The following is a 27,565-nucleotide window of genomic DNA, read 5'->3' on the forward strand; positions in this document are numbered from 1 at the left end:
ACACATCAGCGTTTGAGGTACAGAACGAGCTGCAAGCTAAATTATAATTAACTCTGATTTACACTTTAATGTGATGTAAAAGGAGACCCACACACACACACACACACACGCACACACTCACCTTTTCCACCTCTGTTGCCATTGGCTTTTGGCTTGCTTTGTTGGGGACATTAAATTTAACATTTAAATTAATATTAAACAATATTATTGATCTCCTGCATTGACACTATTATATAAGAACTGAACTGGACGATGACATCACGGTTTAGAGCGGCTATATATATATATAACAAAAATATAACATCACTGAACTTACTTAAGCTGGACTGTGACGCCATTTTCTTCTGGAAACAAACTTTTTTTGCATTATTTTCCTGTTATCTCTGTAAAGCTGCTTTCAAACACGGTTTTGTAAAAAGCTATACAAATAAATGTGACTTGACTATTGTAATTGTTTATTGCACAGTTCATGTGTTCGTTTTCTTCATGGTATAATATGCGATTAGTTCATACACACATGCTTGTCATTTTATTTTAGTGTAACCCATAGGGGGCGCTCTTACTAAAGAATTTGACTATCAAAGTTAGCAAACCCAAACAGCGCTCCGGTTAATTTAGGCAGGTTGCATCCAATGAAGGAGACAGAAAGGGGACTGATGTACTCAATGTAAATTTATTAAACACTAGACAATAATGTAAAGATTGGCAATCAGAGCAAGCAAATGTTTCCTGGAGGTAGCAGCGAACAATCCTACAACACACAAATCACAGTGAATAAAAGTCTCATAGTAAAGGGAGTTACAGGATATAAAGTCTCATAATACATACACTACAGTGGATAAAATCAAATAAATAGATATTGTTCACATACAACCCACAGCAAGAAACACTTCAGACCAATTCGACCGTGCATATACTCACTAACACAGCAATTCACACGTCACACTAATGAACATTGCAAAGATAAACACCGTAAGTTACCCAAAGGAAATATTGCACAATGCCCATAGGCCGAATATTGGGATAGATAATGATTACCAAACAGAAAAACAAAATTAAAGTCCTGCCACCAGCAGGAGTCCCCCCTAGGCCCACCTAGGTCCAGATCGTCACGGATCGGATGCAGTCGGGCTCCAAGACACACATACACAAGAAATGAAGAGTAAAACAGAACAATTGAACCCAGGAAAAACAGTGGCTAAATAGACCGACGACCGCAGTCCTCCTGCAATCATAAACATATGTGTTTATAATACGATGTTTTATAACATCTTAGCCATTTAGGACAATATTAAATCAAATTAAAACAAGAATAAAACAAAGGATTGGATAAACTCATGTTCTCTTCTCTGGACACCAGCCTAAATGAATTAGAGCTATACGCCCCGTAACAATAAAGTTAAACGGTGTGTGACTCTTAGCTGTAACTTACACACTCTCTCCAGTATTGCTTCTAGTCATAGACTCATAGGCAAAAGGAAACGATCAGCACTAAAATTTACACGTTACATCAAGAAGGAAAAGTAGTAGTAAACTTACGTTACTGCAAACCCGTATAGAATCACTACTCGCCATTATGTGAGTAGATTTCTATAGACTCTGTAAGTGCGGGCACCACTTACTGGTCACCATACACGCAGACGCCAGACCGAGCTACCAACAAACAAAGAGCCATATTAGGCGTTTCTCAATGAGTTTAGTATAAATGACAAATAAACAACTTTCCAAAAGGATTCACATTCTCCCGTTTGCACAGCCAATACCCGAGGAAGCTCACTCTTCCGCCCACACCGCATTAATGTTTTTTCATCCATGTCTCACAACACATTTAAAGGGACACATCACTTACGCCACCTGATCCAAATAATCAGTGCCAGTGGGCAGGCCTTAAAGATACACTTCTCATCTCCACCATCCTACCCGCTACATTTGTAATGAATTTTTTTATAGTAATTATGGATAAAAATGCATAAACATTTCAATAATACTTGTATTTGTTTTCAGGGTGAATCTGTATGACTATCAGGCCATCTGTAGGGTGTATGCACAGACCAGTGATACAGCACACACACTCTTACACGTGAGTACCGCACAAAACCATTACACTACATCTGTTAAGTTGCATGTATTCCTCATTCCAATGTTTTATGTCTTTCTATGGTTTCTTTCATAGTTTTGCAAAAGCAACTTTTTTTTCACCCCCTCATTCAAGTGCTTGATACACACATTCTCATTATCATCATGTCCCCATCAAAAAAGTGTCATCATATTTGGATACTTTTATGGACATGATATGGCTATAAATCACTTTATTTCAATAGTCCACTTTAACAACTACTGCAACTACTGTACATTTCAACTAACTGTCATTAGGCCATTAGAGTACTTTTACAAGGTTAGGTTAGGGTTTGGGTTAGTAGAATAAGTTGACATACTTGAAAAGTTATGTATAGTCAGTATAAAGTCTGTTGGGGGACCATTAAAAAAGTGTTAACTGACAGTACACAGTCTATTAATAGTCTAATGACTGATAGTTGACATTTAGTTGCAAAGTTACTTATAGTTAGTGTTGGGAGTAATGCATTACAAGTTAATCAAATTACTTTTTCCAAGTGACTAGTAAAGTAATGCATTACAACAAAATATCTGATTTACTTTTTCAAATAAGTTTTGCAAGTTACTTTGTTTTCCCATTTATTGACCGACAGCTCTCCTGTTCCCATGTTAAGAGAACTTTTTTTTTATTAAAAACAACCCAGCCCAGCCCAGATGAGAAAAAGAAATGCAAAAGAAACGTAATGCATTACTTTGCATAAAAAGTAACTAACGAAATGTGTTACTTTTTTAGGGAGTAGCACACTATTGAAATGCATTACTTTTAAAAGTAACTCTCCCCAACATTGCTTATAGTTTGTAGAATGTTTAAATTGAAATAAAGTGTTACCGTTTATTTCATGAGCTGCGCATGCAATAAAATAATTCATCGATAACAAACTTAAAGTTTTGTTTCCTAAAATAGATAGTAGGGGGGAGCAGGGGCGAAAGTACCATTTTTCAGGAAAACATAATTTTAAAAGATATTGTTTTACACCGAGATATATTTTTGCTGTGGTTAATAACTCACAAGTGTGGTCTATCAATACCAGGTGGTATTTTGTACAAATGTCGAATGACTTCAGTATAATTTCACCTTGAACATAAGTTGCACATTGTTACTTACGACCCCGTCAGTTGGGACGAAAGTAACACACAGTTGGGTCAAAAGAAACAACAATACATTTACAACAATACATCTATATTTTAATTTTGTGTTCCTCTGGTTTTCATTAACTATGACTCTGTTCATATAACTGCAAACATATTTTGTCATTTATCTTTGCAAAAAAATTAACATTACAACTTAATTTTAAATTTCAGTTTCATCAAATGTTTCAAAAATAACCAGACAGTACACACTTGATTTGCTTAAAATATTTTTGTATTGTGAATGTCAATCCATTTTATAAAACATTCAACATAATGAACAATATGACAATTAAACTAAATAAGATAAATTCATGAATTATCAAAATAATCTAACTGTAGTCATGTTTCCATCCAGCTGTTTCTATGCGTATACAAAGCAGCGGGACAAAAGTAACAAGTGTTCCCTTTCAGTCGATAACGTCAGACGTAGTCGACGTCGACTGAAATGGGATCTCGCTAGAGAGCCTATCCTCTTCGAGTACTATTGAACGAGCCAATGTAATTGGCGTGCGTGATTCGCATCACACACTCCGCCCCCGCGGCGCGGGTATAAATACGGAAGTGGATGCACGCACTAGTTGCCTTTCGCTTCGGAGCCGATCGTTTGATGTCTCTGAGAGTGCTGTTGTCTACAACGAGCGAGTGTGTCGGTGTTCTTCAGGAAGACTCTCCCAGTGCTGGTGTTCTACAAGCGCGAGTGCAGTGGTGATCGCGAGCTTTGAGCTCTTAACTGCTGTTTTAACAGCAACAAATTTCTAAATGTTTGTGTGTGTTGATGGCTGGTTAGAGGGCGGAAAAGTGAGTGCTTCACTGTTTCAGTTCTCTGTTCAGTGTTGCCGCGGTCATTCCCCCTTGTGCTCCGGCACTGGTGATGGTCCCATTTTCTGAAAGAGCAACACGGGTGCGTTTGCGTCTTTTTCAAGATGTCATTCCGCCCGTGGGCTCCGTAACCATTCCCTGTGGGCTCCTGACTCCTCCCTTCCACTGCAACCACTGGAGCCTCCTGTGTTGTCTGCTGGTCCATCTGTAATGGGTGGGCCAGCGGTTTCACTCGGGGCTCCCCTGGAGGACAGGACGCCGATTGCAGCATCGGAGGTTGAGCTGACTTCTAGAGATGATGACTCGGCTACATAGTCTCCCTCTGGGAGTTCAATGTTTCCCGAGCCGGATCCAGAATTATCAACTATGCTGAAACGGGCCGCCGAGGCTGCCGGGCTCGAGTGGAACCTCCACCGTGTCCCGTTCAGTCTCGGTTGGAATCTGGAGTTTGGTATCTTGGGGCGGGCCGCGCTGGTTCTCAGCTCGCCGCCTCGGTGCCTTTCTTTCCCGAAATGCATGGAGAGCTTATCAGGTGGTGAAAAGCATCTTTCTCTGCTAGAAACTGCCTGAATAGCTTTTCCCCCTCATTACCCTTGATGGAGGAACAGTGAAGGGTTGCCAGGTGTCCCTCCATTGGAGCGGTCTGTCAACACAGGTGCACCTGTGTCCGGCGGCCGCTGCCTTTTGGGGGGATCCTCGTCTCCCCCTAAGGCCTGTGAGTTTTCGTCCGTTCCAACGGGCAGAGCTTACAAAGCCTGTGGGCAAGCCGCTTCCTCTTGTGTGCCATGGCGTTGCTGCAGGCTAGGGCACCCATGGCATGCACGAGGGTAATCCAGACCGTGCGCTCATAGGTGAGCACCGCACTGCATCCGACCTCACCCTCCGGGGCATGAGTGTCGTGGCGTGCGTGATCGGTCTGGCGATGTCCACCTTGGTGGTCCAGTAGCGCCTTCGTTGGCTCAGCCTGGTTGGTATGGCGGATGCGGACAAGGTTCGGTTCCTGGTCTCACCAATTTCCCAGGTTGGGCTGGTCGGCGACGCGGTGGAGAACTGCATCCAACAGTTCTCTGCCGCTCAAGCGCAGACGGAGGTCATCCGGCACATCCCGCCGCCGGTGGCAGCTCCTCCGCCTGCTCGTCGCCGTGGGCGTTCCCCGGCCGCCGCTCCTGCTGGCCCTCCGCAGCAGCCTCCACCCAGGCCTCAGCATGGAGCCGGCCGCAGTAGAGACACCCAGCCCGCTCCAGGCGCTGCCAAGCCAGGTGGCAAGCGACAGCGAAAGCATTCCGGAGCGGGCCGCCCATGAATGGATGAGATGCTCTTGGAGTGGCGCGATCACTCCCTCCCCCCGGGTGAGGGCCGGGTGGAGCCTTTGTTTGTGTGTGTGTCTGTTCCGCCGCTGGCTCCCTAAAAAAAAAAAAAAAAAGCGGAGCAAGCGGTACCCACACTTCAAAGAGAGAACAATTTCATCTGTTCCTGGGTCCCAAGAGGACCAGTCTGGCGTGTGTGACCCTGTATAGCCTTACACCCCTCAGCTCCCCCTTGGTCGCCAGCAGGCAGCTTGGTGCGTTCGAGGACCCGGTCATCCGCTTTCTAACGCGCCCCCTGCCGCTTGTGGAGACAGGTAAGTGTTGCACAGCACACTAACACCACTCTCTCTACTTTGCTGCCCCACCTCAGGCTCGGCTACCCCGCTCAAGTCAGTGATAGTCATCACATTAGGTGTTGAGCAGACGTGCTCCTGAAAAGTCAGTCATATTCATCACACCGAGTGTTGAGCAGTGCTCCTGACTTGTGCGTGCTTATCTTATCCTGCTGGCGAAGGATTTGATATAGCCGCTCCTCCAGCCGGTACGAAGGCCAGTTGTAAACTCGTTCTTCGTGCTACTAGGTGGTGGGTCGTGACCATCTTGGCCCAAGATTGGTCTGCAGCTCCGACCTGAAAGACATGTGCTTACAAACAGATCTCTACCTTCCGCACCGCAGGCCATCCTGTGGGTTGCGTGTAAGGGTCGAGTATCAGTACAGTGCCCTTCCCTTCGAGTGCTCCAGAGCCCGTTGGATCTTCAGGTCCACTGGAAGAGAGTAATCTCGCCCACGGGCTTAGTATCTCTTTTTCAGTTTTGGAGATGGACTCGGTCTAACACGTTTCTCCAATGTGAATGTGTTCAGCTGGTGTTTGAAGTGAGAAAGGGTCCCACTGGAAGAACTTTCAGAGGCTCCTGGGGTATATGGTAGTTGCAGCCATTGGCTTCCTCCATATGTGACCGCTTCAGCGCTAGCTTCGTGATCGAGTCCCGAGGTGACCGTGGCAGAGCAGCTCACCCTGTGTGACTATTGTTCATCCCGGTCTGCTGCCAAACCCTCTTCAACAGAGGGGCCATGTACAAAGGGCGTGTTTTAACGGGGGCCTGGGCGACCCTCGACTACACGGGCATTCGTGCCTCGAGTTGTTGGACATTGCGACCGTTGCGCAAGCTTCCCTTGCATGTCACAACTCACCCGTCACCTCCTCCTTGGAGTCAGAAGCTTCTGAGGACGCTTTGTTCCACTCTTCCCGCTTTACTCAATCGTGCCGCCATCGAGCCTCACGACAGTTATAGCCAGGGCAAGTGGAGACTCCATCCCATAGGTCCAGCTGGGTCATGACCACTCCGGGGCCGCTCAGTTGCCCCCCCGGTTTCATCTTCCCGCCAGTGTTTGTGTAAACCGAGCGGACTACCCTTGGACAAACACTGGGTCTCAGCTGCCCCAGGGGCCCGCAGAAATGCGTTTAACCCCAGTGAGCCTTCTAAAAGCGACTGCGACTCATGGTCACCTTGTGCCTGCTCAAGTCAGTGAAATCATCACACTTCATGTTGAGCAGAAATGCTCCTGTAGCTCAGTGAGTTCGTCACACTCAGGTGTTGAGCAGAAATGCTCCTGTAGCTCAGTGAATTCATCACACGCAGTGCTGAGCAGAAATGCTCCTGGTGCTCAGTGAAGTTCTTCGCACTCAAGTATTGAGCAGAAATGCTCCTGAAGCTCAGTGAGTTTATCACACTCAAGTGTTGAGCAGAAATGCTCCTGAAGCTCAGTGAGTTTATCACACTCAGGTGTTGAGCAGGAATGCTCCTGAAGCTCAGTGAACTTGTCACACTCAAGTGCTGAGCAGAAAATGCTCCTGAAGCCCAGTGATCTTCACATGTTGTGTTGAGCAACGCTCCTGTCTTTTTGCGCCCGTCGCTTGCACCTACGTGCTAAGTCAGGAGAGGAACAGGTCTTCATAGTTGCCCCTTATTGGCCCAACTAGACCTGCTTCCCATCGACAGCCTTCCTGACTTCCCCTGAAAACTGTTTCAGGGACGGGGCACGATGGCACCCGCGTTCTTCCCCCGGAGATTCCGGGCGGTCTTACATCTGAACGGGGAGGTTCAGGTGGCTATCACAGGGACATGTGATAGTTACCATCACTTCTGCTGGCACCCCCTAGAAATGGGTAGCGTGCTTACGCCTTTAGAAGTGGAACCTATTCGTTGAGTGCGTCTTCTCTCCAGAGGAGATCCTGAAAGCTTTCGATCACTTCAGTGCTCTCTTTCCTGCAAAATGGGTTGGAGTAGGCTGTTTTCCTTCACCCTCAAAATGATGTTGCCTCTGTGTTTAAACGACGCTCATCGTGTTGCAGAAGTGTGCAGAAGCACTTTCTGATCGTCAGGTTCCTGAGGAGCAAGGTCTTGTAAATCCTTGCGTCCCTCTTTATCCTCTTGGGCCTTGTCCCTGGTGCGACTGCACTGCAGAGAACGCCCCTGAGCCACTGCAGGCAGTGAGTTAAAAATTCTGTTATATCAGTTCTCCTGCTCGGGTGGTCTCTACTAGAGGGTAGGGACTTGCTCGCTTTCGGTCAACGTATTGTGCCTGGAGTCTGGGCCGGCTAACTCTCACAAGCTGAGACCCCGGCTCGGATTGTGCCCAAGGTTCCTACCTCTCCCGTAATAGGAGCAGGTGGTGAGCCTGCAAGCGCTGCCCTGGAGGAGGCAGATCCAGCCCTGGCTTCTCTGTCCGTTCGCTTGGACGTGTACAGAAAACAAGCCTTAGACCTCAGACCAGCTCTACAAATATCTGTTGGAATTCAGCAGAGAGGGAAGGCTGTTTCCATGCAAAGTTGCACTTAGTGCTTGCCTTCATTTCGGTAAAAATCCGAGATGCAACATGTCCACTTAGGTGTTGAGCTCCTCTATGATGAGTGTAAAGTGCTCCGCCTGGGCATTGACGATATGCTTTGCTAAACAGATTCTAGAGTTGGGGGCTGGACGACACCTAGTTGAACCGCTGCTTCCCGTGGGCTCCCTTCTCATGAAGCCAGTTTCACCGTGAGCCCGGTTCAAGTGTCGGCTTGCTGCGCCATTCCCCTCCTATGGACTGGATACGTGCGCCTTTCTACTCCAGTTGAGTTCCCTTAAAATGGAACCCTGTTGAGTTCCTCCACACCCCTCCGACGTCGGTGGCTTCCGCAGCGTCCCTTCCTTCCAATGTACGGGGAACGCTTTCCCAGTGGTCCTGTAGGAACAGCAGTGACTTCCCTGGCCTAAGCCCTGTCCTTCCCCGCCTTAAATTTGCGGGGGCATCAGGAGGCTTTGGTTTAGGCACTGGAAGGTGGCAGCGTTAGTGGCGTGTTCAAAGGGTGATCCCAATTCAGTCGACGTCGACTACGTCTGACGTTATCGACTGAAAGGGAACGTCCTGGTTGCGTATGCAACCCACCGTTCCCTGAAGGAGGGAACGGAGGACGTAGTCCCCTTACCACTACCGCTGGACCACCGCTGACCCCGGGTTACTCTCGGCTCCTCAGCGAAAAGCAACTAGTGCGTGCATCCACTTCCGTATTTATACCCGCGCCGCGGGGGCGGAGTGTGTGATGCGAATCACGCACGCCAATTACATTGGCTCGTTCAATAGTACTCGAAGAGGATAGGCTCTCTAGCGAGATCCTAATTCAGTCGGCGTCGACTACATCCTCCGTTCCCTCCTTCAGGGAACGGTGGGTTGCATACGCAACCAGGACGTTACTTTCGTCCCGACTGGAACTCCTGACACTTAAACCCGAATTACTTGTATACCGAAAAACTCTGACAAGGCTAACTTTATCATGTGTTGGAGCACTAAATAACATGTAGATTGATCATTACTGTGACACATGAAACGAGAAACACAACTTGTAAATAGAAAAAAAGTACCGCTTCAGTAATTTACTTGCCGTACTCGAAAATAGCTTTCCGGATCTAACCGCGGGAAACGATGATGAAATCACGTGATATTTAGCAGCTCTGTCACTGGCTGCATGATGAACATGCTGTCATAGCTTGAAACGCAAATGTAGTCAGGGCTCAGAGAAAATCGCTTTGTTACTTTTGTCCCGTGTTACTTTCGCCCCGGTTTTCCCCTAGGAGAAATTCCACCTCCTCCAGCACTCTTTTTGTTTTCCAGTTTTCTGATAAAGTTTCCCGTTATACTGCTAGAAACCACTGCAAATGATTCATTGCTTGAGTCAACTGTAGGAATGAATCAAACCGAATGATAAACTGAATAGCGGACAATTTTAGAACTTCAGCAAAAAGGAACTCGGAATGCGGTCGCAACTCTCTTTTCTGGTAAGAGAAGGAGTCACTTCAGTTGCTCCTCGTCCCAGTCCTTCTGCGATGCACAAGGCCACTCAGGGTGATATGTCTCTGACAACAAAGGCTTACAGTGCCGGCCGTCCAACAGTCGAGCACCAAGAGCCAGAAGAAGGCTTTGAAGCGTCCCTGAGACTGGAAACCCAGGGATGGCAGGAGATGCTCTTTCCCAGGAGCAAGTAGTCAGACCACTCCTTGCCCCGGTGGAGGGATGGGAGGAGAATCTTTTGTTTTCATTAATTTGAGTAAGGGGTAACGGTACCCACAATTTCGTAAAAGGAGCAGCTTTCTCTGGTTCACACTGATCACAGTCTGAACATGTTGGACGCGGGAATATTGCTTCCTCATATTCAGCTGAGACGCACACAAATCCCCATTCAGGTCAGTGTGACAGGTGGTCCCATACGGTAGAGATGCGCGGTTGGCGGTTACAGCCATGGACTCCGCGGATAAACCGCGGATCGGGCAAGCCGGCGAAGGAGGTACGTGACAAACTCAAAAAAGAATAATTAAAAACAAAGGAAATAGAAGGTCAGAAAAGTGTTGCCTTGAATAAGTTTTACAAAGTGGTAAATCAGGATGACACCAGTGCAGGAACAGTGCGTTTTCTATTAGGCTACAATAAAAATATTGTACAGTAGCCTAACAGATAAGGTCAGGTTTGCCGAAGTTCGTTTAATTTAGGCTATTTATTTATTTTTGTCCCTGCGCGCTGATCGGAGACGGAGTTCACTGCTGATATTCTGAGAGCTTTCTAGTCTCGCGGCTGTTATTAGCAGCGCCTTGTATCGCCCAATCAGCGGATGGTGGAAACACTTCCCATACATCCTGATGTACTTTGTACATCATAAGAAGGACGGCGTCTACGCTAATATTTGTTTCTCTGTTTATCCCGAAGTTTACCGCAGTCCACCGGATCCAGGCCGTATCTGGATCTGATGAAGGACCTGCGCCTGGACACGACGACTACGCAGTCCTGAAGTGTCAACTAGTCTCTCCCTTGTGAAGGCCTCCTTCCCTTTACCTCTGCACTGATAAAACGTTGTCGGGATAATTCCGATTCACGTGGCTAGCGGAAGCGATAAAAAAAATTCTCAGAGCCACCAGGCACTGTTTTATGCAAATGAGTGATTAATGATTAATTTAAATCATTAATAACTAATGATCATTGCGACGGAAGTGAATCAATCAAAACTAACTTTAGCTGGACAATAACTTTATTCTAGATCTGCTGTAAAGCTAAAACAATCTCTGTTACTTTCATTTCCTATTATCACTGTAAACCTGCTTTGAAACAGTCCATATTGTTAAATGCGCTATATAAATGAAGGTGACTTGACTTGACTTGACATGGCAGCAATTGCTCCGAATCGCTATCCTACCGCATATACGTCAACATGTTTTCCTCTTGTTCCTTTGGTGCCACTTGTATGGAGCTTGGATGTGTGGTTAGTGCTTCCCAACCTGTCGCGCTGGCTCATCGGGACAGTCAGACTCGGTGTGATTCAGTTTGCCAGGCACCCGCCCAGGTTCAGCTGTGTTCTCTTTTTTACCTCGGTGGCAGGAACGCTCCTGTCCTGCATGCAGAGATTGCAGGATGCAGTGGACAGTAAGTCCTTAGGGAAGCATGACCTGGTCCTCAGGTTCCTCAGAGGCACCAGGAGGTTAAACCCTCTAAGGCCGTGCCTTATTCCCTTATACACCTCTGTAGTCTTTCTTGGCCTACAGAGAGCTCGTTTTAAGCCCTTGGAGTCAGTCAAGCTCTAAGTGTCTTATCTTTGAAGATGACCCTCTTGACCGCACTTACTTCCATCAAGATGGTCAGGGAAATGCAGGTATATTCTGTCACATGCTTTGAGTTCGGTCCAGCATACTCTCACGTGACCCTGGCAAGGCTACATGCCTAAAGTTCCCACTACTCCTTGTAGGGACCAAATAATAATACGAGAGCGAGTTAACAACACTGAATGATCTGCCCCTCATTGAAGCTAGGCGATGCCGAGGGACACGAGAAGGCTGGAGTCGAGGATCGTGGAGAGCGAGGATCATAGAGATCGTAGAGAGCGATCGTAGAGAGCGAACAACACTGAATGATCTGCCCCTCAGTGAAGCTAGGCGATGCTGAGGGACAAAAGAAGGCTGGATTCGAGGATCGTAAAGAGCGAGTCGGCGCGTAGGAGCAGGTTACAAAGATAGGGGGAGCCAAGCTATGCAGAGATTTAAAAGTAAGCAGGAGGATTTTTTTATTTAAAACGATAAGCCACTGGAAGCCAGTGAAGATCGTACAAAATTGGGGTGGTATGGGCAGAACGGTTGGTGTGGGTAAGTATTCTAGCAGTAGAGTTTTGAATGTATTGCAATTTGGAAATGGAGCTAGCAGATACACCAATGATACTGATGAGCGACGGAGTTGAGCAATGCGAAGTAGATGAAAGAATGCTGATTTAGTGATAGAATTAATATGAGCCTGGAAAGAGAGAGAGGAGTCAAAGATTACACCAAGATTTTTAACAGTACTAGATGGTTTGATGTGAGAGCCAGCAATCTCACAGGTGAAATTGGTAGGAATTTTGCTAGTGAGAGACGGAGGTCCAGTAAAAATAATCTCAGTTTTGTCCATGTTAAGTTTTAGAAAATTGTAATGAAGCCAATGTTTTATTTCATGCACACAAGCAGAGATTTTGTCGGTTGTGACAGATAGAGCAGGTGTACAGATAGTATATAATTGGATGTCATCAGTGTAAAAATTATAATTTAAACCATGACGGTGGAAGATCTGACCAAGGGGTATTGTGTAAATTATGAATAATAATGGCCCAAGAACGGATCACTTGGTTACACCTTGCTTCAGGGGGACAGTAGGTGGGTGAAAATCTTGAACTGAAATGTAGAATAGTCTGTCAGAGAGATAGGAAGAAAACCAATGAAAGAGCAGCACCAGAAATGCCCACATCCGAAAGTTGAGATATGAGTAGTTCATGGAAGACAGAATCAAAGACAGAGTTGAGGTCGAGCAGCAGGGGTATAGACAGAGAACCAGAGTCACCAGAGAGAAGCAGATCAATCAGTACCTTGACTAGTGCAGTTTCAGTACTATGAAGAGGGCGAAAACCAGATTAAAAGGGATCAAAGAGATTATTTTCGACTAGAAAAGACTGAAGCTGGGAGGCAACAGTACTTTCCAGTAATTTTGCTATGAAGGTTAGAATAGAAATAGGACGATAATTAGATAAAACTGAGGGATCAAGGTTGGGTTTCTTGAGAACAGGGGTAACAGCAGCAGTTTTGAGTGGTAGAGGGAATGAAGCAGAGGTAAGAGATGCATTGACAAGTGAGAGATAACTGAATTGTAGAGTTTCAGAAGAGGAGTAGGAGCAGTGTCAAGACGACAAGATGAAGGGTTGGATTTCAAAATTATCCCCGAGACAGAAGATGGAGAAGTCAGAGAAAAGAAAGTCAGGGACTGACCAAATTGATTTGGCAAATAGCAAATATTTGTTGCATCATTAGAGAAGCACTGGTGGAAGGCATCTGTCTTTTCTAGCAAGTGATTCAGGAATGAACAGCACAGCGGAAGCTAGAGCAACTTGAGATGGAGGTTTGGTAACTTTATTTATTGTGTTAATGCTTTTGGCCTGTTGCTTGATTTGTTAATTGTGGCAGATACAAAACTTCAAGGAGCCGAGTTCAGGGCCGATTTTTAATTTTTGACATGTTCAATAAAAGCTAAATATTGAAAAGTCAGGCCAGTCTTCCTGTAGAGACGCTCAACCTGTGGTCTTTAGGATATGAAGCTCAGGAGTGTACCAAGCAGAAGAATGGGTGGAAGGGACGCTTCTGGTTTTAACAGGAGCATGTTTTTGTAAGATTTCAGAAATTATGGAGTGATAGTTAGATAATATCAGGGAGGGAGAATAAATATCAAAGACATCAGAGAGATTAGAAGAAGCAATGGAGGTACAAAACGTTGCAGTACCAACAGATTTGAAATTGCGGGGTGATATAACAGTTGTTGAACATTTCTTACGCATAGGCAAGCTTAAGCCAAAATCAAGAAGTTTATGATCAGACATACCGGTGTCAGAAGAAGAGATGGAAGAGATTTTAGCCCTTGATGTACAGATCAAATCAAGCGTATGACCATGCGTATGCTTAGGAAAATTGACATGCTGAGTCAGATTAAAACATTCAAAAATAGAAAGTAACTGATTAGTGTTAGAGCAAACAGCATTAACATGAATATTAAAGTTACAGAGCAGGAGAATGGGAAATGGCAATGAGCAGGTGAGGGTCAACCATTCCCTGAGTTCAGAGAATTTGGACAGGGCCTTAGGAGGATAATAGAGCAAGATAATTATAAGAGAGTCAGCCTTTTTATACCATGTATTCAAACGTATTGATGTCGTCAAGTTGCTTGAGTCGGAGGTTGTCACAATGGATGATAGCGAGACCACCCCCTTTACCATGCAGTCGAGGTCTAAACAGATACTTATATCCATCTGGTGTAAGTCAATTTAACTGCAGAAAATCTTCAGGAACTTGCCAAGTTTCAGTGAGAAGAAAAATGTAAAATTGTCAATTTGTCAATGTCAAAATGTCATTGAGATAAGGGGCTTTGCCCGAGATTGATCGACAGTTCAAAAGTGCAGAGTGATGATCCAAGACATTCAAATTAGAGGTATGTTGTTGATCTCTATCAATGAGATAGATCGGAGAGAGCTGAATAGTGAGGCCGGCAGACAATTGTCTAGGTATGGACGACTGTAGTTGGTCCAGATACATGGAAGAGCATCAGGCTTAGAGCAAAATGTACTCTTAAGTGCACGCCGCGAGCGGTGTATGTATCGTGGGCGACGAAGAATCCATGACAGTATTCATACGTCATATGTCACGCGGCGGCAGTTAAAGGCCCTTAGTTGTGATGGTAAATATCCAATATCCATTACGGATGCGAGACAAAAAATGAGGCAGAAGAAAAAAGAAAGAACATTTTTTGCCCGAGGCATGTTGATACTGAGGAAATGAGAGCCATTCACAAGCAAAAACCACGTTAGCCAAACCCTGAACGTCACTTCACCAAAAACAGCAGACTAAATAGGAGACAACGCACCCAGATAGTAAGCAGTAAATAAACAGCGCAGCCGACTGAGAGAACAGTAACTCCTCCATCTGAGGAGCCGAGCGTGGTAGAGATGTAACGGTAGAGAGCTCGCGGCAGCCCGATGGCAAACTTATAGACAGTCCAGTTCGGAGTTCAACAGTGAAAAATTGAGTAATCCAGAAGGGGACCACAAAAAATATACAGGCAAAGCATACAAACAATCCAGGTGTGAAGCGGCAGCACAGCGCACTCGACCCGGAAACAAAGAAGATCAACCAAGTGTTGAACTTGCAAGTGCTGGCTTGGGATGAGGCAGACCCAGGCTTGTCATTGCTGTGTCCAGTACTGGGCCCACACGGAGAGCTCCAGGTGCTCTGAGCAGCTCTTTGTCTGTTTTGGGGGGCAGTAGAAGGGGAAGGCTGTCTCCAAACAGAGGATGGCCCACTGGATTTGGGATGCCATTGCCTTGGCATACCAGGCATAAAGCACACTACATGAGGAGCACTTGTGGCAATTGAATTTGGAATTTGACGCCAGGCCCAGTACTCATGAAGCATGCCCTTTTAGATCAGCCCATGTACTTATAATAATAATAAACTTTATTTTAAATAGTGCCTTTAAAGCAGCTTCTCATGACACTTTACACAATAAAAATACAAAGAGAAAAATAAATAATAATAAAAGTAAAAAATACACAGATAGAAATAAAAAGCGTACAAAAGAACACACTGGAATACAAAATAAAAAAAGTTTTTAGGTTGGATTTAAAAATGTTTAGATTTTGTGCATCTTTAATATGAGAAGGAAGTGCATTCCAGAGTCTAGGAGCATAGGAAGAGAAAGCCCTGTCGCCTACAGATCGCAAATGTGTGTGTGTGTGGAACCGCCAAAAGACCAGCTTGAGAGGAGCGCAATATTAGGAATATATTTACATTTACATTTACATTTATTCATTTAGCAGACGCTTTCATCCAAAGCGACATACAAATGAGAACAATAGAAGCAGTTAAACTAACAGTAGGACAACAATACGTAAGTACTATAACCCCTCTCAGTTTAATTTTAGTGCAGTTTTTTTTTAAATACTTCTATTATCTATTCTATTCTATTCTACTAAGAGAAAGTGTTAGTATTACTGAATCATAGTATAGTATATATTCAGTTAGATGCGCAGACAGATACTGAGGGGTCAGACCATGCAGTGCCTTATATGTGAGCATAAGGATTTTAAAATCAACGCGGAACCTGACCGGGAGCCAGTGCAAGGACTTTAGTATTGGAGTGATGTGCTCACTTCTTCTGACTCCAGTCAGGATCCTAGCAACAGAATTTTGCACATATTGCAATTTGTTGAGTGTGGTTTTAGGAACCCCAGCAAGAGTTGCATTGCAGTAGTCAATGCGGGACAAGACAAAAGTGTTAATAAGCCTTTCAGTCACAGAAAAGGATAGCATAGGTCGTATTCTAGCAATATTTCAGAGATGAAAAAAGGAATTCTTAACAGTATTTTGCACATGTGGGTGAAAAGACAAACTCGAATCAAATATGCCACAACTTGCAGCTTTTACTTGAGGCTAAGAGCTCCATATGTAGTAATCCCATACGATGCATTCTCCACTGTATGGTTTCCCTGATGGTAAACCCGTGACTTCCCCTGGATAGAGTTCTGCTCGGCCACCAGTCTTTGTGTTTGCTGAAACTCCTTCCTCCTGAGGTAGGACCTACGACAGAGCCTTCTTTCCATATGTGGTACTTCTCAGTTAGTAAGTAAATGTTTTGTACCACATTCTGTCCAAATGGAGAGGTCTCCGTGGTGTGCTTTTTTTCTGCATGGAAAAAGGAGCACTTCTCCAGCACTAACTTCTGGTCTGGTCAGCTGTAAGTAAAAAAAAAAGTGTTCCAGTCAAGGAATGGTCAAGCAACCTATTCCCACTGTAAGTACGGTCCAACATCTGCACCAACTAAACCTCGTAACGGTTCAGTTAGTTGTGGCATTTTCCACAGTGTACCCCTAGTTTCAGTCCATCCCTCTGACCAATAGGGAACGTATTGGTTACTATTGTACGACTGAACTACCTGCTGATCTAGCCAGGACGACTCTGCACAAATCTGAAGCGAGTGGATGCACGCCGTCTCCTTTTATACCCGCATGTACGGGCAGCAGCACATCCAAATGCCACTCGCTAATTCTCATTGTAGAGTATCAGTAGTGTTTCTCAAGGATCAGAGGTGTTAGGGGTTTCCAAGTGTGACCCCTAGTGTCAGTCCATCGACACAACATCTCATTCCCTCCAAGGAACGGAGTACAATAGTTAACAAGCTACAATAATAAACAAGACATTTTAATATCATATGTACTCTATAATGGTTCTGAACTACTTTGTGCCTCTCAGTGTTTGACTGGTTATTGTTCTTTTCTTGCAGCCCTACTTTGCTCTATTCGCTGCTGTGCGATGGCTACTGACCGAGTTCGTCATGTAAGACTCTGATCTTCTCTGATGTTTTGAGAACTTCTGAAAACTTTTGTACATATGCAAAATATAAATAACATTACTGTACTTTTTACTCTATTGTGTCCGTTTTTGGATTCCTTTCTCTCTTTCCAGTAACTGCTTTCTTTATTGCCCTTTTCCCTTTCCTTTGCAGATTTCTGCTTGAGTTCAACCTGTACAGCTGGTGGTACTCTGAACTCACCACTAAAGGTGTGTTTGATAATATGTGTTTGTGTGTTTGATGAGTTGATGGCATCACTGACCGCAGTTATAAACTGTTGCCTAGAAACCGTCCTACTTTTGATCTTACGATCATTTCTCCAGTGTGTGTACATGTGATTTAATGAACAAACATACAATCAAAAAATGTGTGTACACCTCTCTACCAGATGTGAAACCTATAAATCACAAATGATCGCGAAATTTTGCGCAGATGAATGGTTTCAGATCTCTGCCTTGTAAATGGCGCTTAAATAATGTCATCAACATATAAAAGAGCCCCAGTCAATGTCCAAATCCTTTACTGGAGAATGGCTTGCATTTCCAAATAACTGGTGTATACGCATGGATTTTAGCGTACGCACAGTCTAAGTACAAACCTGTTTGTATGCACATTTTATAAATGAGGTCTATATGGATCCCATTTTCCACATTAAATGTAAGTGATAAAACTGCAGAGACTTCAGGATGTTTATGGATATAAGTTAACTTGTGCTCAAGGCTCTAGTCAGTCATGTCACAATGCAGTAATTGACTTTATTTGAGTAGCTGATGAAACTTGTATATGTCAAAATGCATGAATTGTGAAACTTCAGTTGTAACACTCAGTCATGATTTAAAACAAACTAAATCTGTAGTAATAACATGTGCATGTTAACGCAGGATGAACAGAACTGCACGCCTGCCATTCATGTTGGTGTTTACATTATTTTGTACAGTATTTTTACGTTCCTTGAATGATACAGATAAACCTTGCCATAGGAAGACAATTTGAAGAACAAGGTCTCTCTCTCTCTCTCTCTCTCTCTCTCTCTCTCTCTCTCTCTCTCTCTCTCTCTCTCTCTCTCTCTCTCTCTCTCTCTCTCTCTCTCTCTCTCTCTCTCTCTGTTTCTCTATCTCTGTTTCTCTCTCTCTCTCTTTCTCTCTCTCTCTCTGTTTCTCTCTCTCTCTGTTTCTCTCTCTCTCTCTCTCTGTCTCTCTCTCTCTCTGTTTCTCTCTCTCTGTTTCTCTCTCTATGTCTCTCTCTCTCTCTCTGTTTCTCTCTCTCTCTGTTTCTCTCTCTCTCACCTCTCTCTCTCTCTCTCTCTGTTTCTCTCTCCCTCTCTCTCTCTGTTTCTCTCTCTCTGTTTCTCTCTTTCTCTCTCTCTGTTTCTCTCTCTCTGTATCTCTCTCTCTCTCTCTCTCTCTCTCTCTCTCTCTCTCTCTCTCTCTCTCTCTCTCTCTCTCTCTCTCTCTCTCTCTCTCTCTCTCTCTCTCTCTCTCTCCAGCTCAGAGAGGAGGGAGAACGATGTTGGTCCCTTGTGATACAGAATATCCCGCATTCGTGTCAGAGCGCACCATTAAAGAAACCGTGGGGAATATTGACTGTGAAAGCTGTGTTAAGTATGTGCAATACTTACAAACACACAAACACGCACAAAGGCACACACACATAGGACAGTTGGGGTCAGCTGAAAACACACAAGACAACCTTCATATATTCAGTTCACTCATATATAATTTTTTACATTTAAATACTTTTTTTCTATCAAAATAGTGCTGGTTTATATGAAGGAGAAACAAAACGTCTCAGGTTACTATTGTAACCATAGTTCCCTGAGAACAGGGAACGAGACGATGCGTCCATCGACGCCATGGGAACGCCCCCAGCGTGACTGCGTCTGAAGCATCTATGTCAACTAGTCCAATGGAAAGAATGAGCGTCACGGGCGGGTGACGTCATGACCAGGATATGATAAAAGCACATCCGGTGCAAACCGGCATTAGCTTCGAAAATTGCCGAAGCAAGCCGATCACAGGGATGCAGGAAGTATGGCAGGGTGACGCATCGTCTCGTTCCCTGTTCTCAGGGAACTATGGTTACAATAGTAACCTGAGACGTTCCCTTACGAAGGGAACTCAACGATGCGTCCATCGACGCCATGGGAACGAGAATACCCAAAGCGCCAGACTTTCAAATGCCTGAGTGTCAGCCTGTTGTCACACTGCACCAAGCACCTGGGATCCTGGGGCAGCATCCAGGTCCAAGCTGTAAAACCTCATGAATGTGAGCGGTGAGGACCAGCCCGCCGCATCACAAACGTCTTGGAGAGAACTCCAGATAATACGCTTAGAAGCCATACTCCTAGTGGAATGAGCCCTGACCACCAAATGGTTGGCCAGAAGACTCACAAGCAAGAAGAATAGTCTCGACTATCTATATGCTCAATAGGTTGGATTTTCTCGACAGAGAAGTCCGATGAACATAAGTGTCCAGTGCTCGCACTGGCACAAGAGGTTCAGCTTTTCCTGGTCCGAAAAATGGGGGAGGACAGAAACCTGCAGCACAATAGGCCTCGGAATAATGGTAGGCACCTTTGGAACATATCCATGTTTCGGGTAAGATTGCCTTGGCCATCCCGGTGCACTCAAGGCAGGTGGGGACCGAAAGGGCCTGAAGGTCTGACTCTTATAGGGACGAAATAGCTAGCAGAAAATAGTCTTAACAGAAAGGAACTTCTCTGAGACCAAATCTAAGGGCTCGAAGGGAGCCCCAGATAGGCCTTCTAGAACTATTGCAAGGTCCCAAGCCAGCACCTTAGTGCAAGTTTCATGCCTCAGCCTCAAAGTGCCACGAAGGAAACGAGTGATCAGGGGGTCTCGACCCAAAAATGTACTACCCACCAGGGCGTGGAAAGCCGCAATGGCCGCCACACATATTATACCTTAAGCGTGGAAGGACATAGACCTGATACAAAGCGTTCTTGCAGAAACTCGAATACTGTGTTTACTGAACAGTTAACCGGATCCCACTGACGCTGGTAACACCAAGAAGTGAAAAACTCTCGAAATAGTGAATATAGTTTCCTCGTAGCGGGAGCTCTGGAGCTTAGAATGGTCTAAACAACCTCGGTTGAGAGACCACTCTCTATGAGTTGGGCCCCCTCAGAGGCCAAACCCACAGTTCCCAAATCCCCTGCCGGGGGTGCAATATTGCATCCCCTGCCTGAGACAGAAGGTCTCTCCTGATCGGGACCTCCAAGGGAGGTCCGTCGAGGAGAAAAATTAGGTCCGCAAACCAAATTCAGCTCGGCCAGGGTGGTGCTACTAAATAGGCTTATTCCATCCTGGCGGATTCACTCCAGAACTCCTGGGAGCAGAGCAACGGAGGGAAATGCGTACAGACGTAGCCTCGGCCACGTCTGCACCATAGCATCCAGCCCCGAGGGGACTGGTTGAGTGAGGGATAACCAGAGTGGACAGTGCGTCGTATGCTGAGACGAGAACAAATCCACTTCTGCCTGGCCGTAAAACTCCCATATTTGCTCCACCTCCTCGGGGTGGAGTCCCCTGGCCTCAGCCCCTGCCTCGACAGGGTGTCTGCTCCAATATTCTGGCCCCCCCCGGAATATACACTGCCCTCAGACAGCGTAATTTCTTGAGGGACCAAAATAAGAGGCCACCAACGTGTTGTCTGTGGGTCAAGAACCAGAGTTTCCTCCATATAACCAAGGCGCGGGGATACTGCCGCGTGATCTTGATCGTAAGGAGTGGGTTTCCCCTCAGGGAGAACCCTCTGGTCCTGAGCCACCTCTGTAAAGGTCTCACGTACAGCAGGTCAAAGGGTATCACATTGGACGCTGCTGCCCTGAGGCCTAACAGTCACCAGAACAACACATGATGGCCCCTCAGGTCTGGGAGGAGATGTCTCAACGCATTGAAGACGACCATCATCTCTAGGCAATTCATGTGCCAAGAGAGATGATGACTCCTCCACAAGCCCTGAGCTGAGCGGCCTTCCAATACCGCTCCCCAGCCGGTGAGGGAAGCATCTGTCGAGATCACAACTCGATGGCAAAGAGCTCCCAACACCGGACCCTGGGTTAAGAACCAGTGTTTCCTCCATATAACCAAGGTGCGGAGACACCGCCGCGTGATCTTGATCATACGAAGTGGGTTTCCCCTCGGGGAGAACCCTCTGGTCCTGAGCCACCACTGTAAAGGTCTCATGTACAGCAGGCCAAAAGTTATCCCGTTGAACGCTGCTGTCACAAGACCCAACAGTCTCTCTAACTGTTTTACAGTGCGTGACTGGCCTAGCCTCAGCTCTTTTGTGGCTGTTAGGATAGCAGCTACACGAACGGGCGACAGAGTGGCCCGCATCGTCACTGAATCCCATACCACACCAAGGAAAGTGGTTCTCTGTACTGGAGAAAGCACACTCTTCTTGGCATTGAGCCTCAACCCCAACATCTGCATAGGAGCGAGAACGACACCTCGGTGCCGAACCGCTAACTGTTCTGATTCCGCTAGAATCAGCCAGTCATCTATGCAATTCAGAATGCATATGCACTGCAGCCTGGCGGGGCCAGAGCTGCGTCTACACGCTTCGTGAATGTGCGGGGTTATAGAGCTAGACCGAAAGGAAGTGCCTGATACTGGTGTTCTTTGCCCCAAAGAAAACCTCAGGAACCTCCTGTGCTGAGGGAGGATGGAGATATGGAAGTATGCGTCTTTTAGATCTATCGTGACAAACCAGTCCTCGGATCTGATTTGAGTCACGATCTGTTTGAGTGTCAGCATTTTGGAATTGAGTTCCAGCACCAAACACTCCAACAGACGAAGATCTAGTATGTGACGCAGCTCTCCATCCTTTTTTGGAACAATGAGATAACGACTGTAAAGACCCGATGCAATGTCGGGTGAGTACACCTGCTCTATAGCTTCCTTTGCTAACAGGGCCTTTACCTCTTGCTCCATTACCAGAGCCTGCTCGGGATGCACCACTGTGGGCAGCACCCCGTTGTAACGAGGAGGACGAGAACCAAACTGGATTCTGTATCCTTTCTCTACAATCTGCAGGACCCAATGAGAAATATTCGGCAGAAGCTTCCACGCTGCCAGAAAATTTACTAAGGGAACCAGCCTCTCGAGGCTGGTCTCTGGTGTTATCGAGACAGCCAATTCCGGAGCCTGAAACATAATGGCAGGAACTACCTGAACTGGCCGCTCTAAGGCCCCCCTCAGAGGGCGCGAAACCGATGCTGTGCCGCAGCATAGCATCAGCGACTCGCTGGAGACCGCTGCGCCCTGAAGCACCGAGGGTGGCAGGGTTGGCAGAACGGTCTCGTGAGGACCCCGAAATGGAACGGGCACCGTAAAAAGAGGTGTACACCGCTCCACTTCGGTCGGGGCTGTCCTCACAGGCCTGATGCATGAACATCAGGACCTTTTTTTCTTTTGAGCCGCAGCCTTCTCAGCGTGAAGAACGGTCCTCGGATCCGGCTTCTGCTTTGAAGGCTTTGGCTGCTGTGTTGTGTATGAGAAACTAGACGGCTGGAGCTGCTCACGCCCAGCAGCCCCAGGGGGTTGGACATAGCGAGGGAGAGATTATCTTGTATCTTTCTCTATGATTCCCATCAAATTGAGCCAGAGGTGTCTCTCAGTGACCACAAGGGCTGCCATCCCTGAGAGATAAATCTGTGGCCCGACGGAGTTCTCAAACCCCATCGGGCCAAACTCCCTCACTTCTGTCCAAATACCGCAGCAGGTCAGCCTGATATGCTTGTAGCACTGCTATGGTGTGCAAGCAGGCCCATGCTAGACCCACTGCCATATATGCTTTTCCCACTAGATTAAAAAATAGTTTTCTTTAATGGTTTAGTGAGAGAAGCCGACGCCTTCAGGTACAATACTGAACCGGGAGACAGATAGCTCGCAAGCGTCTGTTCTACCCGGGGTATTGCCCCATAGCCATACCCTCTTAACCCCCAAATATCTGAATATACATGAATGTGGGGGCTAAAAGACAAGAGGAGTAAGGCTTTTTCCATGATCTAGACAGCTCGCTGTGCAGATCGGGAAAAATGGAAGGCCCCGTGATGGAGGTGGAAAAACAGAGGGAAGGAAACTCGTTTGATCTATTTTATTTTTAGGACGAGTGCCCCCTTATTTCTGCTGGCCATAAATATTTAATTTATCTACAGCCTTAGTAAACACTTCCACCAGCTTATTATTTTTATATATATTTTTTATATATATTCACTTTATTTTATATATAATATATAAACTATCATATATATATATATATATAGGCTATATATATTTCTCATACGCTGGGGAAAGAGATGGCAAATTCACTTCCCCCATGATTGTGTCACTTTCAATGCCCAGCACATCTACCTCCTCGGAGGTAGAGCACTGAAGCATTGATTTCTCTCTCTCCCCGGGCGGAAGAGACCGCAGCGCGGGCTTCCGAGACCGGCGAGAGAGCACTGGATCCCTCGTGGAAAGGGAGGAGATAAGATCCGCGGACCCGTCTCCAACCCCGTAAAGAGATCCTATTCGCGATCCACAGGAATGCATTCTCCGCGCTGCCTCGGCAGACGCGGGACCTGTCACCCTGAGAATTGCGAGCCCGGCCACTTTCCTCGAAAAGTGACAGGCGGGAGCGGAGCATGCGAAGCGAAAGCTTCTCACAATGTTGGCAATCAGCCCCCTCGGAGGCTGATACCGCATGCTCTACTCCCAAACACATCACACAAAGCTCGTGTGTGTCCCTACTCGTTAAATAGCGCGAGCAGGGAGAACACAGAGTTGTGCAATTGTTTAGTTTCCATTAATATATATATCAGACAGACAACAGTAAATATAACAGACAGTTTGACACAGATCGCTTGCTGAGGCAACAGAAGCTAATGCCGGTTTGCACCGGATGTGCTTTTATCATATCCTGGTCATGACGTCACCCGCCCGTGACGCTCATTCTTTCCATTGGACTAGTTGACATAGATGCTTCAGACGCAGTCACGCTGGGGGCGTTCCCATGGCGTCGATGGACGCATCGTTGAGTTCCCTTCGTAAGGGAACTTGGAAACAATATATTCGTCAATTGAACACTTTGCATTGTGCATTTACATTATCATTAGCTCTGTTTACTATAATGAGAGTGATATTTTTTGTATTGTGTGAATGATGTACAAGAGAGGGAGAGAAAGAAAAAGGGACGAACAACTCAACGTAAAGCTGTTTATTTAAATGCAATTTTACAATGATATTATATGTATTATACATGCATGTGCCTTTGCATGAACGTTATACCTTGCTTATATTTCAGATTTATATATTTTACACTATATATTTTGATTGTCAACCTACCTATTAAAGAATGGCTTCATTGACACTTCAGGTCAAAAAGCGGGCATTCCAGAATTCTCAGGATGCTCAGAACACATCAATGTTATCTGGCAACGAATTCAATCAGCTAAAAATGAGAGGAAGTGTTCAGTGCCACATGAGCTTCTTTGGGCATCATTTGATTTTTTCAGGGTACCGATGTCGATAACAAATTTAGTGAAAGCCTATTTTGGAGATTTGCAATTTAGTTTCTCAACTCCAGAATTCAGCACTACATGGCAATGCTTAGAGGTTGGAATAATGGCAGGATGCACCATTCCTCCACTGGCTTTTACCATGGCAATGGAAGTAATCATTAGGGCATCAAGATGGGTAGTAGGAGGAGAGCGCTTGGCTTCTGGGATGCGACTACCACCAATCAGAGCATACATGGATGACATGACAACCATGACTACAACGGTAGCCTGCACTAATCGGTTATTGGGGAAGTTAACAGATAATATTGAATGGGCACGAATGCAATTTAAGCCCTCTAAATCAAGGAGCATCTCAATAATTAAAGGCAAGGTAGTAGATAAAATATTCTTCATTAATGGTGAGGCAATACCAACAGTTTCTGAGAAGCCAGTGAAGAGTCTAGGGAGATGGTACGATGGGGATCTAAAGGAAACAGTTCGAGTGGGAGAAGTTAGACGACAAGCAGTGGAAGGGTTGAAGAGCATAAACAGCTGTGCTCTACCAGGCAAACTAAAACTCTGGTGCTTTCAGTTTGGTCTACTGCCAAGGTTGCTGTGGCCACTGACTGTGTACGAGGTTTATTTGACAACAGTGGATAAGCTGGAAGCGTTAATAAGTTCATACATCAGGAAATGGTTGGGAGTTCCACGCTGCCTCAGCAGAGTGGGACTTTATAGTAAAGGAGTATTGCAGCTGCTAGTCTCTGCTTTAAGCGAGGAGTTAAAGTGCGCCAAGGTCAGACTGGAAATTACCTTAGCAGAGTGGGACTTTATAGTAAAGGAGTATTGCAGCTGCCAGTCTCTGCTTTAACCGAGGAGTTTAAGTGTGCCAAGGTCAGACTGGAAATGACTTTAGCAGAGTCACGCGACAAATGTGTAAGGGAGGCAGCCCCTGTGGTAAAAACTGGTAGAAGGTGGTCAGCAAAGAAATCTGTAGTAGAGGCAAAGGCTGACCTTCAAATTGGGGATATCGTGGGACAGGTACAGCATAGAAGAGGGGGTTTTGGGCTGAGTTTAGCTCCTCCTAAATGGCACAAGGCAGGCCCAGCTCAAAGGAGGAAGCTCGTAGTCAACGAGGTGCGAAAGCAGGAGGAGAGGATGAGATATATAAAGGCCATTTCCCAGGCCAAGTAGGGAGAGTGGATGAGATGGGAGAGTGTGGCACAACGCAAAATGGGCTGGCAATACCTTTGGTCAATGGAAGAGAGTAGGATCAGTTTCCTTATCAGGTCAACATATGATGTTCTCCCATCACCGCAGAACCTAAACCTCTGAGTAGGAGAGGATCCCTCTTGTCCTTTGTGTTCATCACCTGCCACATTAAGGCACATTTTGACAGGATGTAAGGTGGCTCTTAGCCAGGGTCGGTTTACTTGGCGCCATGACCAAGTACTCCGATGTTTGGCTTTAGCATTGGAAGAAAAGCGTAACATGACCAATAAGTTGCCGCCTTTTCTAGCAAAACATTACACGCAGAAGACAATATTCCTGCGCCCAGGCGAGCAACAACCAAGAAAAGGTGCTAACACCAATTCTCGCCCAGGACAACTGGAAGCTGCTAGGGACTGGAAGATGCTGGCTGATCTTGATCAACGGCTTATTTTTCCACCTGAGATTGCCACCACTAACCTACGACCAGATATTGTTTTGTGGTCTGGATCAGCACACATTGTTCAACTGATAGAGTTAACAGTGCCATGGGAGGATGCGGTAGATGAGGCATATTAGAGGAAGAAACTGCGGTATGCTCATCTGGCCATTGAAGCAGAACAGCGAGGATGGAGAGTCCAGGTTTATCCAGTGGAGGTGGGTTGTCGAAATTTTGTGGCACATTTTACAACCCGGTTCCTCAGAGACGTCGGATTCAGTGGCCAAGAGTTGCGTCGCACAGTAAAGAACTTATCTGAAGCAGCAGAAAGGAGCAGCAACTGGCTGTGGTTGAGACGGAAAGACTCTAGCTGGCTGTGTACAGGCCGCCATGCTACGGTTTCGTAGAATTCTTGAAAACTTGAAGAGTCTGTTGGTTTATTTGTATAGGTTGGATAGTATTTACAGTCATTACGTTCCTGTGTATATTGCGTGAATGACGGGTGGTTGGGCAGATATTGTGTTTTGCGGTAGGTGGTATGCCATACGGAACCGTTGCCACTGAAACTGCATATTAACGCACCAGTGGGGCTCGACCGCCTTAGTCAAACGGGTTGGCGCGTATGGTTGGGTTGCGGAGAGAGTGTGGTTAGGTCTCAGCAGCAGGAGGGATGTAGAGGTCAGTAAGCTGGGCTGAGTTGAGTGGGGGACGGAGGGGGGTGACTCTGGGACGCCAGAGTCACTGTCAGCCCTCTTGAGGTGTCGTGGGCTAGTCGACGAAACACTGAGGACGGAAGGTGCCCACTTGAAGACCCTAGAGATGTCCCCTACTCAGCTCAATCCAGACGGTTTTCATGGGGGGATCGCACTGTGGTTGCAGCCGTTGTGTGTGCTGACGCGTGTTAACACTAGACAGAAGGAGATTCACATTACCATATGGAAAGAAGCGTAAATGGATGGAGAAGTATAGGTTACTGTGTTAGCTATGTCTTAGTTGGTGGTTATCTTGGCGAAAGCCGAGTACAAATCAGCATGAAGTTTTAACATCTACTCTCGTGTAATGGAAATCATGCTTTTACTTTTTGTTTTTTTGTTTATTTG

At 46.0% G+C, this 27,565-nt stretch overlaps 1 protein-coding gene and 1 long non-coding RNA gene across 3 annotated transcripts in view; one reads left to right on the top strand and one right to left on the bottom strand.

The window, feature by feature from the left end:
• The window catches only part of cacna2d3a (calcium channel, voltage-dependent, alpha 2/delta subunit 3a), a 230,712-nt gene that overhangs the window by 194,298 nt on the left and 8,849 nt on the right, over window positions 1–27,565 (top strand). For both annotated transcript variants that reach the window (XM_077217632.1, XM_077217633.1), the window contains 4 exons: window positions 2,005–2,080; window positions 17,239–17,291; window positions 17,461–17,516; window positions 18,794–18,908. In XM_077217632.1, coding sequence (XP_077073747.1) covers window positions 2,005–2,080; window positions 17,239–17,291; window positions 17,461–17,516; window positions 18,794–18,908 — 300 coding nt within the window. The remainder of the gene's footprint in view (window positions 1–2,004; window positions 2,081–17,238; window positions 17,292–17,460; window positions 17,517–18,793; window positions 18,909–27,565) is intronic.
• LOC143724535 (uncharacterized) lies at window positions 1,340–1,789 on the bottom strand. Its single transcript, XR_013197400.1, has 3 exons — window positions 1,739–1,789; window positions 1,540–1,653; window positions 1,340–1,453 (listed from the first exon to the last, which is right to left on the bottom strand). It is a non-coding gene; the product is annotated as an uncharacterized LOC143724535 (long non-coding RNA).

This window comes from Siphateles boraxobius, unplaced genomic scaffold, assembly GCF_051911475.1.
Source record: "Siphateles boraxobius isolate OS27281-9 unplaced genomic scaffold, OSU_SipBor_1 75, whole genome shotgun sequence".
In the NCBI taxonomy this organism is placed as follows: domain Eukaryota; kingdom Metazoa; phylum Chordata; class Actinopteri; order Cypriniformes; family Leuciscidae; genus Siphateles; species Siphateles boraxobius.